This window comes from Aquarana catesbeiana, linkage group LG05 (genome assembly GCF_042186555.1).
Source record: "Aquarana catesbeiana isolate 2022-GZ linkage group LG05, ASM4218655v1, whole genome shotgun sequence".
In the NCBI taxonomy this organism is placed as follows: domain Eukaryota; kingdom Metazoa; phylum Chordata; class Amphibia; order Anura; family Ranidae; genus Aquarana; species Aquarana catesbeiana.
The window spans coordinates 468,025,758-468,043,637 of record NC_133328.1 but is presented as its reverse complement, the minus strand read 5'-3'; the positions used below and the strand labels follow the sequence as shown (position 1 = coordinate 468,043,637).

General features: G+C 41.7%; 1 protein-coding gene across 2 annotated transcripts in view; it reads right to left on the bottom strand.

The window, feature by feature from the left end:
- METTL4 (methyltransferase 4, N6-adenosine) overlaps positions 1 to 17,880 on the bottom strand; it is a 405,343-nt gene that overhangs the window by 227,902 nt on the left and 159,561 nt on the right. For both annotated transcript variants that reach the window (XM_073631432.1, XM_073631431.1), the window contains one exon: positions 13,872 to 14,046. In XM_073631432.1, coding sequence (XP_073487533.1) covers positions 13,872 to 14,046 — 175 coding nt within the window. The remainder of the gene's footprint in view (positions 1 to 13,871; positions 14,047 to 17,880) is intronic.

Below are 17,880 nucleotides of genomic sequence, written 5' to 3'. Positions count from 1 at the left end.
CTCATGTCCACTGAAATCGCGATATTAGAGTGATAGGGATTACACAACATATGACACTGGATGATGACTTTGCAGATAAACTTTTGAATATCGATAAATGTCTCAAATTTATTCAGGGATTTGGAGGGGGCAAACTTCAAACCATGATTGAGAACATGCTTTTCTTCATTGGACAAAGTAGCCTTACTGAGGTTAAAGAGGCCCGAGTCTTTTAGACCTGCCTCCTTTTTTGTGCGGATTCTCCTCCCCTCTCTGAAGCCCCTTTTGAGTCTATGCCCCTTTTGGTGTTCTGAACCCCGAGAAAACAAAAAATTCTTTAAAACCTCCCCCGACTGGGCCAGCCCTTTAAGAATAACTAAATGCGGGGGGATGGTTAGGTTCCTGACACCAATTCCCCCTAGACGGTGTTCTCGGGGAGTGGTTATGATGTTGGTAATAGTCAGCTCAACTACCACTTTTATTATATTCATATAATTATATTTTTTGGTATTTTTTATTTTGTTTGAAGTATTACTACAGGAGTTTGTAGTTCTATTGCCGTAATTTATATTACAGTAAATGAGACCATTTTATCAAATCTTCTTTGATGTGTGAAGCCTATTTTTTATAACATTTTTTTATTAATTGCAGCCTGTTTGCGTTTCGGTGTCTGGAGGGGGGTTGATTCCGCCCTCTGGAACGCATTCTGGGTCTATTAAGTTAAGTAGCTTTTTTGTCCTACATAATGCATTCCTGGGTATGGATGATGTTTATTTCCTGCCTGTGGAGCGCATTTAGGACAATAATTTCAGGTTTATTTCCGGGTAGTGCCTTCCAATCACAAGGAGATCGTCATTTCCACCTTTTCGAACGCACCTAATTTCCGGTTTTATATCTGTATCTGTTCCCTATATAAACATTAAAACGTCACGTCATGACCACGCCCCTGAAGACGCATGTTAATGACAAAACGTCGGGTGGAGCAAGGGACGAGTGACGTATTGGAGAGGACGTAGAAGTGGCGGCCATCTTATTGGTAGGAAGCGCTGGTCGCTTTCCTTTCTGCCTGAAATATACCTAATGCATGTGAGTTTTTACTTGTGAGCTTATAAAGGATTAAAGTCGTTTTTGTTTAGGATGTCTGCGCAATGAGTTTGTTCTTTTTCATTCCCCTGCATATGTGATTATCGTGCTATATCTCTGGAGTGCACTTTTATGGCAAAGCCATCCTGGGAATAGGCTTATACATTTCTGGGTCGGTCAGTGGAGTGAGGATCTCTAGGCAACAAGGGGAGTTTCTGCTGACTGTGATGTAATGTGGATACAACCTACTAATGCAATTGCTATATAACCCATATGCTGACGGTAAGGGTCAGTTTTTTAGGGTGTTGGTGATGGGTCCTTTCCTTTTCATCTCATCAAAAATCCTTCATTGACAGACTCAGAATCAATCACATTTGGAACTTTCTTCAGTATTGATTATATGAACTTTTATTATTTTTTCTTTTTTTTAATAGCGCTACACCTTTACCCCATATTTTTGTTATTGTACCCAACAATATTGTGTCAGCAGCTTTTATGTAGTATTTTTGACTAGCGCAACAAATTTGATCCGTATATTTTGTTTCTTTGGTATTATTGTGTTGCTGCTTATTTGTTGTTTTGGAAAATGGATATTCCGTTAATACTGAAGGCATTTTCTGTGAGGCCAGTGGTTCCAATGATGACATTAGTGGTCAATTCATGAGACTTAAAAACTTAATGACCACTGAGCTTCACACAAAATGGGACATTGCCTTTTTTGAGAAATAACTCACAGACAAAATGGTCCCTCATAGCTTGAGGTGGGATGTTACCTTCTTGAGTGATGTTTTGGATACCGGGGAATGGTTTCGTTTTCTTAATGACGCTGGTTCGAATCTTATTCAGCATCTACTGGGGAAGAAATTGCAGAAAATGTTAAAGGTGGATACAGAGATCTGCCCCCTCAAGGAGAAGCTGAATCCATTTAAAGGTAGCGATGATTACGCTAAAAAATCAGAACTCTTGAGGAAGCACCTGGAAAAGGAGGAGCTTGAGCAGAGAGATAAAAAAAAGAAAATATTTCTCAGAGATGTTGCCGATTACCATAATAAAGAGGTTTTTAAATGGCAAACTACAACCAATTTGAGCACCAATACCGTACAGGTGGATGTGGTTAGTGGGAGAGAGGCACCCACCCACGTTCAGGGCTTAGGTGCTACCCAGGCCTCCCTACCATATCCAGTTTGCAGTCAACCACAGCCACAGAGATTCTCCTTTAAAGGTGGGTCTAGGGGAGGTGGAGTTAAGAAGAGAGAAGGGCAACATATGCCCCATATTCCTTTTCCAACCACTGTCCAAAATCGATTTGGCCCTTTGGGGAGAAGGGATAGCCCCCATCCAAGTGACAGGTACATCACCGAGTACTGTGATAATTGGGGTAATGACTATTACCAACAACATAACCACTCCCCAAGAACACCGTCTAGGGGGAATTGGTGGCAGGAACCTAACCATCCCCCTGCATTTAGTTATTCTGAAAGGGATGGCCCAGTTGGGGGAGGTTTTAACAGAATGTTTTTTCCCGGGGTTCAGAACACCAAAAGGGGCATAGACCCAAAAGGGGTTCCACTGGGGGGAGGAGAATCCGCACAAAAAAGGAGGCGGGTCTAAAAGACTCGGGCCTCTTTAACCTCAGTAAGGCTACTTTGTCCAATGAAGAAAAACATGTTCTCAATCATGGTCTGAAGTTTGCCCCCTGCAAATCCCTGAATAAATTTGAGACTTTTATCAATATTCAAAAGTTTATCCGTAAAGTCAGCATCCAGCGCCATATGTTGTGTAATCCCTATCACTCTAATATCGCAGTTGCAGTGGACATGAGAAACTCCAGATTGACCAATGCCTCATTGTTCAATCCTCTGGGCCCTGTGGCACCAGCTATTAGTGTCTTCAGGGATCTTGTCAGTAAGGATTTACATTCATTGGAAATAAAGAAAAATAGAAGGGAGTATATGTTTAAGAGAGGCCTAGAAATGCTGAAAGATAGAGATGACATTGTGGTGCGTCCTGCTGATAAGGCGGGGGGATAGTTGTTCTTGATAAAGAAGCTTACAATGCGGAGATCCTGAGATTACTATCAGATCGTACAACTTATTTACCTTTAAAAGGGAATCCCTCTGCAAGTTATAAAAAAAGAACTTCTTGTGCTTGTTGAGGATGGGTTTCAGAAAAAAAATAATTTCAAAAAAGGAAAAAGCATTTATGATTCCAATAGCACCAAGGGTACCGGTAATATACTATTTACCTAAGGTGCACAAGGATCCTGTTTGCCCCCCTGGAAGGCCAATCGTTAGTGGCATCGATTCGGTTACTTCCAGGGTGGGCAAATATATTGATCATTTTTTGCAGCCTTTGGTCATCAAAACTCCCTCGTATTTAAGGGATTCTACTCAGGTGATCAATTTACTCCAGCATGTAGAATGGAAGGACACATATATACTCGCAACTGCGGATGTTTCCTCACTGTACACTGTGATCACTCATCAACATGGGAAGTAAGCAGTGAACCACTTTTTACAGCAGGATTCTCTTCATGTCCAACAGAGAATGTTTATTTTGAGACTTTTGGACTTTGCGATGGAGCAAAATTATTTTTGGTATGACGGCTCCTACTATGTGCAAAGTAGGGGGGTGGCCATGGGGGCAAAATTTTCCCCTAGTATGGCCAACCTTTTTATGGCTACATGGGAGGAGGATGTCGTCTATGGGAAGTCCAGGTCTGAGCTGGTGCTCTGGAGAAGATACATAGACGACATCCTCCTCCTGTGGGATGGAACCTTGGAATCCCTCAATAGTTTAATTCTAGGCTTGAATAATAATGATAGGGGCATTGTTTTAACTCATGAAGCAAGTAGTGTGGAGATTCACTTTTTGGATTTGAGAATTAGAGTGATTGATGGACAGATTATTACCTCTACCTATTTCAAGGAAACCGACCATAACGGTTTCATAGATATTAAAAGTTGCCACCATAAGACCTGGTTGGAATCAATTCCCAAAAGCCAGTTTCTCAGGTTGAGGCGAAACTGTACGAATCAGGATGATTTTGACAGGGAAGCCTCAATCCTTAGGAGAAGATTCCGTGAAAAGGGTTATGGTATGGGTGAACTTGATGGAGCGCTTAGTTTGGCTAAAGCCAGAAATAGAAAGGAATTTCTGACGGTTAAACCAAAAAGGTCGGATGATTAATTTAAATTTTCCTTCATTACTGGTTATTCCAATCAGAATTTTGCAATAAAAAAGAATGCAAAAGCATTGGAAAGTGTTGAGGGCCGACCGAGTCTTGGGATCTGTTTTACCAGAACGACCACGGGTTGTCTATATAGGTGTCCCACCACTAAAACTACAGGTTGCACCCAATATTGTTGATCCACCTAAGCAACTTCTGCAAATTGAGTAATATTAGAAGTAGAAGGGTAGATTCTTTCCAGTCAACTTCCACCCAAGAAATTATTCCGATCAAACCATTTATCTCATGTTCAACAAAATACGTAGTGTATGTGATTAAATGTACATGCCGGAAACAATATATAGGGCGAACTAAACGCATGTTACATGTAAGGCTCAGTGAACACGTGGCCAATATTAGGCGAGGCTTTACCAAGCATAGCCTCTCTAAACATTACGCCCTAAAGCATAATTGCAACCCAGAGGGCACCACATTTTTGGGTATTGACAAATTTTGTGGACACTGGAGGGGCAGTAATATGGTGAGGGAAACTTCTCGTTTGGAAACCAAATGGATTTATCTAGCCCAAACATACACCCCATTCGGTATGAATATCGAGTGGGATGTGAATACATTTATTAATAATAGCTAGGGTATTTTTATTTGGTTGGATAACTTGATCCACAAAAGAGCATTATATCCTTTACCATGGAACTTTTTTTTTTGTGATTATTTACTATATGATTATTTTTAATAATCTAATTTATTTCTGCCTCTCTGGTATAAATAAGGTTGTTATTGCCTTTTGTATTCAATTATAGGCCTTTTTTTTTTTTATAGGTCTTGATTGATGTATTATTTTTATGTAGTATTGGTGTTTATTTTGTATTGACCACAAGAGGTCGTTGCTCCTCAAGTCCCTACATATGCGTAATCTCCTCTCCCACCAGCTCAACTACCATTTTTATTATATTCATATAATAATATTTTTTGGTATTTTTTTATTTCGTTTGAAGAATTACTATAGGAGCTTTTATTTCTATCGCCATAATTTATATTACAGTAAATGAGTCCATCTTTTATTAATAAATATTAGGCTTTTACTTGTATGATCTTATGGTTAGGTCAAGGTTTTATCAAATCTTCTTTGATGTGTGAAGCCTATTTTTTATCACACTTTTTTATTAATTGCAGCCTGTTTTCATTTCGGTGTCTGGAGGGGGGTTGATTCCGCCCTCTGGAACGCATTCTGGGTCTATTAGGTTAAGTAGCTTTTTTGTCCTAGTGGAAAGAACAATAGCTGCGCTAAACCTAAACCTACTAATGCAATTGCTGTATAACCCATATGCTGACGGTAAGGGTCAGTTTTTTAGGGTGTTGGTGATGGGTCCTTTCCTTTTCATCTCATCAAAAATCCTTCATTGACAGACTCAGAATCAAATATGGAACTTTCTTCAGTATTGATTATATGAGCTTTTATTATTATTTCCTTTTTTTAATAGCACTACACCTTTACCCCATATCTACTAAAGATTGCCAACAAGTGCTTGACCATCTACTCAATGGGGACATAGTCACCAGTTAAAACCCAACGGAAGTTCCAAGCCTTCCCCACGCTATCCAAAAGTTAAAAAAAAAAGACAAACAAAAAAAAATAGGTTTTAATGTAAACTTAAACAAACAAAAACTATTTTACCTACCAAAAGGTTTAGAAAGTAATATGTACTCTTTGCAATCAATCCACCATTCTTTGTAGCTGCATAGCAGGACATCATATCCTCCGCAACTAACCAGTCTCTTATCTATCCTGCTGCAATATTACTGAACATTGCCACACTGATAATGACTACCTTTACAGCTGCCTCTTCTGACCTTCAGCTCACAAGAAAGAGAAATTCTCAAATCAAGAGCTGGTTTGCAGCAAATCACTAAAAAACTAAAATGGTACATTTCTGGCAATTATAACAACTAAAACAAAATTTTTATCCAAGTCACATGGGCATCTTTATAAAGCAGTGAATGTCACATTCACCAGTAATTTACTGCAGCTGAATTGTCCTGGAGCATGGGTTTTAAATTACAATGATTCACCTGCAGTGAATGTTTGGTGAATGTCACATTCACTGATTTATATTGCAAATCCTTACTGAACAGTTGGAACAATCTAAAATCGGTCAGTCATTCCCAACCAGGGTTCCTCCAGATGTGTTGAGGGGTTCCTTGAGCCATGGCTATTAAATCTACCATTTGATGGTGCCTGCAAATTTCTAGGGCCAATCAATGCCACTTGGCAAAGCCAGAGTCATGACACAAAGATCTTTTTATCTACCTGTAAGTGTGGCATTCTGACCAATATTTTATTCCTCCCACCAACCACCCATATGAGGCATTTTTACCATTGGTTTCCAATAAATTAGTTTTAGCAGGGGCTCCCCGAGTCCAGAAAACAATTTTTAAGGGTTCCTAGGGTAAAAAGGTTGAGGAAGGCTGATTTAAATGCATCATGGAAAAAGTAAGTAAAATCTAGAATAGGGTCAGCTTAAAGTGATTGTAAAATATCGTTTTTTTTTTTTTCAATAAAAATAACAATCACATTATACTTACCTGCCCTGTGCAGTTGGTTTTGCACAGAGCAGCCCAGATCCTCCTCTTCTCGGGTCCTGCTTCGGTGCTCCTGGTTCCTCCCTCCCTTTAAGTGTCCCCACAACAAGCAGCACAGCCCTCACTGGCTAACTAACTTTGATTGACAGCAGCTGGTGCCAATGGCGCCATTGCTGTGTCTCAGCCAATGAGGAGGGGAGTCCCGGATGGCCCAAGGCAGTCGTGGACATCACTGGATAGAGATGGGGCTCAGGTAAGTTTTAGGGGGCTGAAGGGGGCTGCTGCACACAGAATGCTTTTTATCTTAATGCATATAATGCAATAACATAAAAAAATTCTGCCTTTACAACCCCTCTAAGGGTACTTGCACATGGTACTGATGTTTAAACATCAGTATTCCTGGGCAAAATTTCTTGTGCGTGTGCAGCTCACGCATGCGCAGTGTGAAGCCGCAAGATGTTCAGTCAGTTTCCCACACTAAACATGCTGAGGTCAAAATTACTTTTAAATCCACTGAGATGTTCTACTTTAAAAAAAACTATGTAGAGCAGCTGTTCTCGACATTTTTAACCCAAAGGAACCCCTAATGTAAATTTTAGTTTAGGGGGCTTCCAGATTCCGATAAGCCCCCGCCTGCAGACCCCGACAACCAACGGCCAGGGTTGTCGTGAAGAGGGCCTTGTCCTAATCAACATGGGGGCAAGGTGCTTTGGGGTGGGGGGGCACCCCCCTTGCCCCAAAGCACCCACCCCCCCATGTTGAGGGCATGCGGCCTGGTACGGCTCAGGAGGGTAGGGGGCACTCGCTCCTACCCACCCCCTTTCCTGACCTGCCAGGCTGTGTGCTCGGATAAGGGTCTGGTATGGATTTTGGGGGGACCCCATGGCATGGGGGTTCCCCTTAAAACCCATACTAGACCAAAGGGCCTGGTATGCTCTTGCAGGGGAACCCATGCCGTTCTTTTTTTTTTTATTTGGCGTGGAGTGCCCCTTCAAGATCATTAGAGCACAAGTTGCATGCCAAAGTTGGATCAGTTAAGACCGCAATCCGACTTCAGTGATATTCAATGGGCAGAAGTAGGATCAAAGTCGGACCAAAGTAGTGCAGGGAGAGCATTTTCAAAGTCAGACCAACCTGTGTCATTAAGACGGCTCTCATAGGGAAACATTGATTTTCACACGTCATGCGACATGAGCTCCCAAGGTCGGAGCATTTGTTGTACCAGTGTGAACCCGGCCGTAGTCAAGGAACCTGTCAATTGAATGCTGCAGGATGTACAATTTATGTTTCTAGTACAGCCTAATGTTGGGGTATTGCCCAAACGCAAGCATAGAAAACTAATTAAACCCTAGAAGACTCTGGTAGACTGTCACCTCGCCTTGCTGAAAAAAAAAAAAAAGAAGGAGAGTGTAATCGATGCTAAAAATGGAGTAAGCAGGCCCCAATAGCTGCACAAGTGTAACATAAATGTAGTAAAGAGTTAAAGTGACACTAAAGGTTAATTTTTTTTTTTTTTTAAACAAACATGTCATACTTACCTCCACTGTGCAGCTCGTTTTGTGTGGCCCAAAACCTGCTCTTCTGGGGTCCCTCGGCGTCTCTCTCGGCTCCTTCCCGCATCAGATAGCCCCCTAGGAGAAGCGCTCGCCCGGGGGGTTACCTTGCAGGCATGTTCCTGAGTCCAGCATTCGGCATCCATAGATGCCAAATGCAGGACTCGGCCCCGCCCCCGGCGGCCGTGTCATTGGATTTGATTGACAGCAGCGGGAGCCAATGGCTGTGCTGCTATCAATCTATCCAATCAACAGCCGAGAACCCCCTAGCAGAGAGACAGCGTGTCCCCGTTGGACAAGTTCGAGGGTTCAAGTAAGTAAAATGGGGTGCTGGGGGGCCGGTCACTGACAGGTGTTTTTTCACCTTAATGCATACGATGCATTAAGGTGAAAAAACACAAACCTTTACAACCCCTTTAACAGGTTGCAGGTTCTGTTTAACGCTCACCTGCTGTTACTTTGCTCTGCAGGTTTGGCCTCCAACTTGCCATACCAATGGTGGAAAGGAATACAAAGCACATTCACCCTGCAATTGTAAGAGGCACCCAAACACCCATAGCAACCAACACCCAAAGAAAGTACCTCCTCCCAGGGGTACCCCACACTGTGCCTCCCCCACAGTATGGCTATAGCAGGAAGGAGAGCTGTAAGAGATAAACTCCAGCCAACCTACTTTTGAGCCATATGCCAAGATTTGTAGCAGGTATCATGGCAGAATCAAGCTGCATAGTGTAGCATTGCTAACAGGATGAAATCTGTTGTAACACTCCTGGGAAGATCCAGGTCCACCAACTGCTCCATCACCCACCCACATGTGCGCCCACTCTGGTGTCTGTGGATGCCAACACCAGGGTATACGAACACACCCACCATACTGCTGATGGCTCAGGGGGACCTGCAGTGGAGCAGGCTACAATTCACCGGAAGAAACACAGAGGAGGACTTCGAGCCTGACCAAATGTGAGTAAGGGAGAGCTCAACTAGAGCCTCTGCGACCAAAGGGATAGCTGCTTCTCCACCAGCAGAGAAGGAACCTTGAGGAACACCAAAAAGGTGATGGAGAGGAAATGTCCAGAAACTAGGATACAAACAAAATAGCCTAGAGAAAACCCTGATATGCACACCCTCTAGGGTTGTCCCGATACCGATACTAGTATCGGTATCGGCACCGATACCGAGCATTTGCCCAAGTACTTGTACTCGGGCAAATGCTCCCGATGCCTCCCCGATACCTTGACTGTCAGCTGTGATCGGCGCGTGGGGGAGTTACAAGATTCTCCCCCAGCGGCTTTCACCAGCTTTAGTGACATACAGCGGTGATCTCTCACAGCTGACTGTCACTGCATCCTCCTCCATGCCCCCTCCTTTCCTCTGTCCTTCTCAGCTGTCCCCTCCGTTCTGCTCTTATCTGTCCTTATCTGTCCCTCTCCGCTGTCCCCTCGTTCTGCTCTTATCTGTCCCCTCCATTCTGCTCTTATCTGTCCCCTCCGTTCTCCCCTTCAGTTCCTCCGTCCTCCCCCTCCTTCCTTTGTGTATGGATAGAGTCAGCTGACTCTGTCCATTCACATAACTGAAACATTGTAATCTTCTGTGATTACGATGTGTCAGTTTATGAATGGAGAGAAGCTGCGGTCTTCTCTCCATTCATTGTCAGTGCAGCTGACGCTGCAGAGAAAGGGACTGGGGATTCTCTATCCTCTGTCTCTTTCTCTGTCTCAAGGGGGAGATATCAGAGGTCTGTTAAGACCCCTGATATCTCACCAAAGCCCCCCAAAAGGGCTGATTAAAAAAAAAAAAAAAAAAAACAATAAAGAATAAAAGAAATATTATTGTAAAAAATAAAAATTGTAAAAAAAAAAAAATAACACACACATACAACGTTCACCCCCTCCCCCCCCCCCCCAAAAAAAAGCAAGCACTGTTAAAAAAAAAAAAAAAAAATGAAAAAAAAAACTCTGTCACGTGACATTAAAAAAAAAGTATCGGTAATCGGTATCGGCGAGTACTTGAAAAAAAGTATCGGTACTTGTACTCGGTCCTAAAAAAGTGGTATCGGGACAACCCTAACACCCTCCAAGTCTACTTTCCCTGGAATCACAGGGAAGCACATACATGGAGGCCCCTGCAACTAGCACAATGGCTTAAAGCATAGATAAGATGACAAACTATTGAAGCTCCTGTTCAGCCAGGAGGAACAACAAATAACTGAGGCTCAGGGGTATGCTGTTCTTTTTTATATAATGTTGGATGATGTGTTCCCAGCTTCTAGGTGGGAGAAGCCTTCTCTTAATTTTGCCCTGGAAGATGATTTGAGAAAAAGGGGACATGACAAACGGATCTCACATTCTAGAAGGATGCGGCGGATGTCACTGATGGGAAGCTTTTTGGCTAGGCTTCAGGGAAGTCACACTTGGCCTACAGGAATATCATCTTAAGTAATCTCAATTTCTCTCCACTGAAAAATGTTTTTTGAATTACTGAGGCCCTTTGTTGGATATCACATTTTCATACAGAGGCAAACTTACCCTTTAAAGTGGTATTAAAAACAAAGCCAAAAAATGTACATACAGTCAGGTCCATAAATATTGGGACATCGACACAATTCTAATCTTTTTGGCTCTATACGCCACCACAATGGATTTGAAATGAAATAAACAAGATGTGCTTTAACTGCAGACTTTCAGCTTTAATTTGAGGGTATTTACATCCATATCAGGTGAACGGTGTAGGAATTACAACAGTTTGTATATGTGCCTCCCACTTTTTAAGGGACCAAAAGTAATGGGACAGATTAACAGTCATCCATCAAGCTTTCAATTTTTAATACTTGGTTGCAAATCCTTTGCAGTCAATTACAGCCTGAAGTCTGGAACGCATAGACTTCACCAGACGCTGGGTTTCATCCCTGGTGATGCTCTGGCAGGCCTCTACTGCAACTGTCTTCAGTTCCTGCTTGTTCTTGGGGCATTTTCCCTTCAGTTTTGTCTTTAGTGAGTGAAATGCATGCTCAATCGGATTCAGGTCTGGTGATTGACTTGGCCATTGCATAACATTCCACTTCTTTCCCTTAAAAAACTCTTTGGTTGCTTTCGCAGTATATTTCGGGTCATTGTCCATCTGCACTGTAAAGCGCCGTCCAATAAGTTCTGAAGCATTTTGCTGAATATGAGCAGATAATATTGCCTGAAACACTTCAGAATTCATCCTGCTGCTTTTGTCAGCAGTCACATCATCAATAAATACAAGAGAACCAGTTCCATTGGCAGCCATACATGCCCACACCATGAAACTACCACCACCATGCTTCACTGATGAGGCGGTATGCTTTGGATCATGAGCAGTTCCTTTCCTTCTCCATACTCTTCTCTTCCCATCACTCTGGTACAAGTTGATCTTGGTATCATCTGTCCATAGGATGTTGTTCCAGAACTGTGAATGCTTTTTTAAATGTTGTTTGGCAAACTCTAATCTGGCCTTCCTGTTTTTGAGGCTCACCAATGGTTTACATCTTGTGGTGAACCCTCTGTATTCTCTCTGGTGAAGTCTTCTCTTGATTGTTGACTTTGACACACATACACCTACCTCCTTGAGAGTGTTCTTGATCTGGCCAACTGTTGTGAAGGGTGTTTTCTTCACCAGGGAAAGAATTCTTCGGTCATCCACCACAGTTGTTTTCCGTGGTCTTCCGGGTCTTTTGGTGTTGCTGAGCTCACCGGTGCGTTCTTTCTTTTTAAGAATGTTCCAAACAGTTGATTTGGCCACACCTAGTATTTTTGCTATCTCTCTGATGGGTTTGTTTTGTTTTTTCAGCCTAATGATTGCTTACTTCACTGATAGTGACAGCTCTTTGGATCTCATATTAAGAGTTGACAGCAACAGGTTGCAAATGCAAATAGCACACTTGAAATGAACTCTGGACCTTTTATCTGCTCCTTGTAAATGGGATAATGAGAGAATAACACACACCTGGCCATGGAACAGCTGAGCAGCCAATTGTCCCATTACTTTTGGTCCCTTAAAAAGTGGGAGGCACATATACAAACTGTTGTAATTCCTACACCGTTCACCTGATTTGGATGTAAATACCCTCAAATTAAAGCTGAAATTCTGCAGTTAAAGCACATCTTGTTTGTTTCATTTTAAACCCATTGTGGTGGTGTATAGAGCCAAAAAGATTAGAATTGTGTTGATGTACCAATATTTATGGACCTGACTGTATTACAGCTTACCAGTATTTTTTTTAATGACAACAGAATGGCAGGATCACCAGCTGAAAATAAAAGAAAAAGAATGCTCAAAAAAGAAAACTAATGCTGCCACCACATCTAAGTGTGTTTGCTGGAGATACTGTAGATATGTAGATAGATATGTAAATTTGTAGTACACCTCCTTTGTCCCGTGGCAGGTCCCTTTGGCTGGACTTCACTGAACAGCTGAGAGTCATTCTAAGATACCTACAGCACTCGGAATTGGATGCTTTCTTCAGCTAAGCATACACAGCCCCCCTTGGGAACTACTCAGTTGGTGATCTAACCAGCTTTTCCCATTTCATCTACGATTCTGCAAAACTGGGATTACTTTTTTATTTATTAAAAGCAAAATACTACTTTAAGCTGAAATTTGAAACACAAATCATATTGTGGAGCTCTCTTACCATTCAGCTACTAAATGCAGCCTTGTGTTGGAGGTCTGTGCACCCACCCTTGAAGTCAATCTGGTTGTCTAAAATCAATGAACTCAAGAACATGGAAGACCTTACAGCCTCCCTCTATAACTGGGATGAGTCCTTTCATGACAGTTGGAGACCATGACAATATTTTGTTTTCACGGATGAAAGGAGATCTTGCAACTCGGCTGATTTTCTGGGGACTCGTTACAAGGCTCTGGGTGAGAGAATTCGCTTTTCCGGTTCTCAATGTCTCTCTTTGGCTCCTCATTTCTTTCACTTTTCCTCCTGTTCTAGGGCATGTGCCCTTGTCTCTCCCTTCTGCGCTTGCTTCCCTTCTACTTTCTCCATCCCTTCCTTCCTTCCCAACCCCCTCCCTTCTCCTGTTGTTCTCCCTATACCGTATGTATTTTCCCATTTAGCTTGGAAACGTCACCTTTGCAGTTTCCTTGCTGTTTGTATGTACCTGATTCTGTCCTTTAGTCCCTGCACCCCTATTGGGTTTTACTGGCCACCGGGGGAGCTCACTTTATATTCCACAAGGTTGCATTACTAAGGTAGGGCTCTTCTATATAGGTTGAGAACTTTGGAGATGTCTACCACGCTGCCCTCTGTTTTGTTTAAAATTGTCCGACTTGGAATTCGTATTTTGTATCCTCCAATTTGTTAAGCTGTATTCGTAGCTCTGATGAGGTTTATTCAGCCTGCTTAAGTAATTGTATCATGCAATACCTCTGTCTTGGTTTGTATAATGCAACTTATAGTTAAATAAAGGAATAAATGAAATCATATGGTTTTATGACAAATATACCTAACCTACCTTCACCCAGTGCCATTCTGCAAGTGTTCGGACTGACCAATGTGGGTAGAGCTCCTCCTTTACAAATCTTAAGTGCTTCTGCCTGTTCGTCACCCAAGTAATCACAAGGCAGTTCTGAGCGGCCAAATCTGGTATAGGAAGTTGTTTTATTTCCAGTGTGGATAAGTAGTTATATCTAGAGATAAACAAAAGTATTTACTTGAGAAACAATGTTCAGCTACAAGTTAATAGCAAAGCATTTCAATACCATTTAAAGATCAACAGTAGGAAGCAGAGACCTGCTCATGAAATAATTTGTTAGTTCTGTGATAAAACTGAATAAAAGACAACAGTGACACCCAGTGGCTGACATAAAGAAATCATTCATACTGTGCCTTTAGAGTTTGTGTTCCTAGATATAGAGTCTGTATAAATGTACTACTTCACTGCTGACTGATGTAGCACTAAACAAATAGTAAAAATAGATTGTAAAGTGCTTTCAGCGTATGTCCCTAAATAATTCAACAGAATACTTCCTTAAAACGATGCATTTTAAGAATGGTTGTTATAAAAAGAATGTGTATTATAAATATAGCCTGATAAGATATTCATGGGAGAGTGGAAACAAGGGAAATACACTCAAGTCAAAAGAGGACTGCTGAGGTTTAAGGCTTCTACTATGTGTTAACCAGCTCTCGGCAGAACAAGTGGAACAAGTTTGAGTGTCTAATAAAGGTTTACAAACACTGGTCTATTTAAACTGTTTTCTCAAAACTTTCGACCAAGACTCACACATTTTTCCAATGAGATCAAGTTAACAAATGTGTAAATTTTGGATGAAAAGTTGTGTGAAAACATTTATAAACAGATCACATAATATCTCCATCTGAAAATGTAGGATGTTTTGCCTATGCTGAGTGCTTAGTTATGCTGCTGCATCTCTTCAAAACAGCCTTGGCATTGTCAGATGTGATATTGCAAAGCTGTGTTCAGGGGGCTGATGAAACAGCATTGGTGGGAGGAGGGGAGCAGAGAGAAGAATCAAACCATGCACAGTTTATTACCAATGTTCATATAAAAGAACATCTGGGTAGCAGTGACCATAACATGATTTCATTTAATTTTAGCTGTAAGCAACAAACACATACGGGAAAGATAAAAACTCTTAAAGAGAAGTATGGGGTTGTTTTTTTTGGCCCATTTAAACTTACCTAGGTGGATGCAGCATCGGAACGCTGCATCTGTCCCCCGCCGCCTCTACACTGAGAATCGAGCGATAGAACAGCGTCAATGGCTCAGTTCTCACAGAGAAGCCCGTCCAAACAAGCTCAGGCTGGACTTCTCCTTTAACTTTAGGAGAGCAATTTTTCCAAGGATGAGGGCTGCTCTCCAGGACTTAGACCGGGAGGGAATATTGGCATCAATGGACACAGAACAGAAATGGGAATTTTCAAAATGACTATATGTAAACTCACTGCAAAGTATATTCCCATGGGCAATACGTTTAAAAGGCTAAAAATAAAGCCTATGTGGCTCACAGCCAAAGTTAAAATGGTTATAAATAATAAAAAAAGAGCTTTTAAAAAATATAAAAATGAGGAAACACTATCATCATTTAAACGTTACAAAGAATATAACAGAATATGTAAAAAACAAACGACAGATTGCAAAAGATAGTAGGACAAACCCCCAAAAATTCTTCAAATATATGAATAGTATAAAGGTCAGGTGGGTGAATGGGGACAAAGAAAAGGCAAATTTATTAAATACTTTCTTCAGCTCTGTGTATACAAAGGAGCATGGGGGAGCTCATGTCCATAATGGGGGTGGTAGTGACATAGCCCCAAATGATCCACAATGGCTCAAAAGTGATATGGTCCAGAAATATTCAGACAGAATAAGGGTGGATAAAGCACATGGACCAGATGGCATCCACCCTCTGATCCTAAAATAATTGAGCTGTCATTTCAAGGCCATTGTTTCTAATATTTAGGGACTTATTAACGACTGGAACGGTACCACTGGATTGGCGCAGGGCGAATGTGGGGTCTATATTTAAAAAGGGATCAAAGTCTTTACCAAATAACTATAGACCTGTTAGTTTAACTGCTATAGTTGGGAAGATACTGGAGAGCTTAATAAAAGACCACATAGATGAGTTCTTGCTGGAAAAAAATATTTTAGGCAACAGACAGCATGGATCCATGAAAGACAGAAGGTGTCAAACAAACCTGATTTCTTTTTATGAGGAGGTAAGTAAAACCTTGGACAGAGGGGTGGCTGTGGACGTGGTATATCTGGATTTTGCAAAAGCATTTGACACAGTTCCCCACACACGGCTAAAGTGTAAGGTAAAGTCTACAGGTTTGGAAAGATTGATTTGTAAATGGATAGAAAACTGGCTAAAAGACAGAATTCAGGGAGTAGTGGTTAATGACTCTTATGCCCTTTACACACGATAAGATTTTCAGATGGAAAATGTGTGATAGCACCATGTTGTCGGAAATTCTGACCGTGTGTAGGCTTCTTCACACATTTTCCATAGGAATTCCATAGGAACACAAAAATTTTGAGAGCTTGCTATAAAATTTTCCGACAACAAAATCCGTTGTCGGAAATTCTGATCGTGTGTACACAAATCCGACGCACAAAGTGCCACGCATGCTCAGAATAAATTAAGAGACGAAAGCTATTGGCTACTGCCCCGTTTATAGTCCCGACGTACGTGTTTTACGTCACCGCATTCAGAACGATCGGATTTTCGGACAACTTTGTGTGATCGTGTGTATGCAAAACAAGTTTGAGCCAACATCCGTCAGAAAAAAATCCATGGATTTTGTTGTCGGAATGTCTGATCAATGTCCGACCTTGTGTACTGGGCATTACTCTTATTCTGAATGGTTTATTATCAGTGGTGTACCCCAAGGTTCAGTGCTGGGACCCTTACTTTTTAATATTTTTATAAATGATATAGAGTCTGGGATTAAAAGTAAACTTTCTGTCTTTGCAGATGACACTAAACTATGCAGTGGAATAACATCCTTACATGATGTCTCCAATTTACAAGCCAACCTCAATGCACTGTCTAATTGGGCAACTAAGTGGTAAATGAGGTTTAATGTTGATAAATGTAAAGTTATGCACTTAGGGGCTAAGAATATGCATGCATCATACATACCAGGGAGAGTACAACTGGGGGAATCAATGGTGGAGAAGGATCTGGGAGTTTCCGTAGATCATAAGCTCAATAATAGCATTCAATGCCAAGCTGCGGTTTCCAAAGCGAGCAAAGTCCTTTCCTGTATTAACAATTTGCCGATCAGGCCATAGCCATAGCCGAAAGATGGCTACAGCGCGGTCGGCTTATTCTGGGAGGGCGCCATAGACGTACTCCCAAAATCTTGCTCCCGCGCGCCCCCTGGGGTGCGCACCGGGGAACATTCGTGACCGCCAGGTCCCAAAGACCCAGCGCATCACGGATCACAGTAAGCGGTCGCTGATAGCAAATGATGGAGCGATCACTTGTAAACAATTACATTACATGACGCCGGTTCCTACCTCCCCTCTTTGTACCGATCTGTACAGTGCAGGGGGAGAGGGGAGAGATCATTTGCAAGAGCACTGTGGGCTGGATCTGTAGTGCCCACAGCGCTGCTCAGTGCCCATACTCTGCAGTACTCCCAATACTCTGCAGTACTCTGCGAATACTCTGCCATAAATTTTAACAGAAACAAAGAATTTTTTTTTTTTTTACAGAATTTTCAGTCTTTTTTGATTTATAGCACAAAAAATTTAAAAAACAACAGTGATTAAATAACACCAAAAGAAAGCTTTATTTGTGTGAAAAAAAGGACAAACCTTTCATATGGGTACAGTGTTGCATGACTGAGTAATTGTCATTAAAAGTGTGAGAGCATCGAAAGCTGAAAATTGGTCTGGTTAGGAAGGGGGTTTAAGTGCCCAGTGGTCAAGTGGTTAAGAGAGGTATGGACTCCAGAGAGAGAGAGAGATTTTTTCCCCCTGTAAAAAT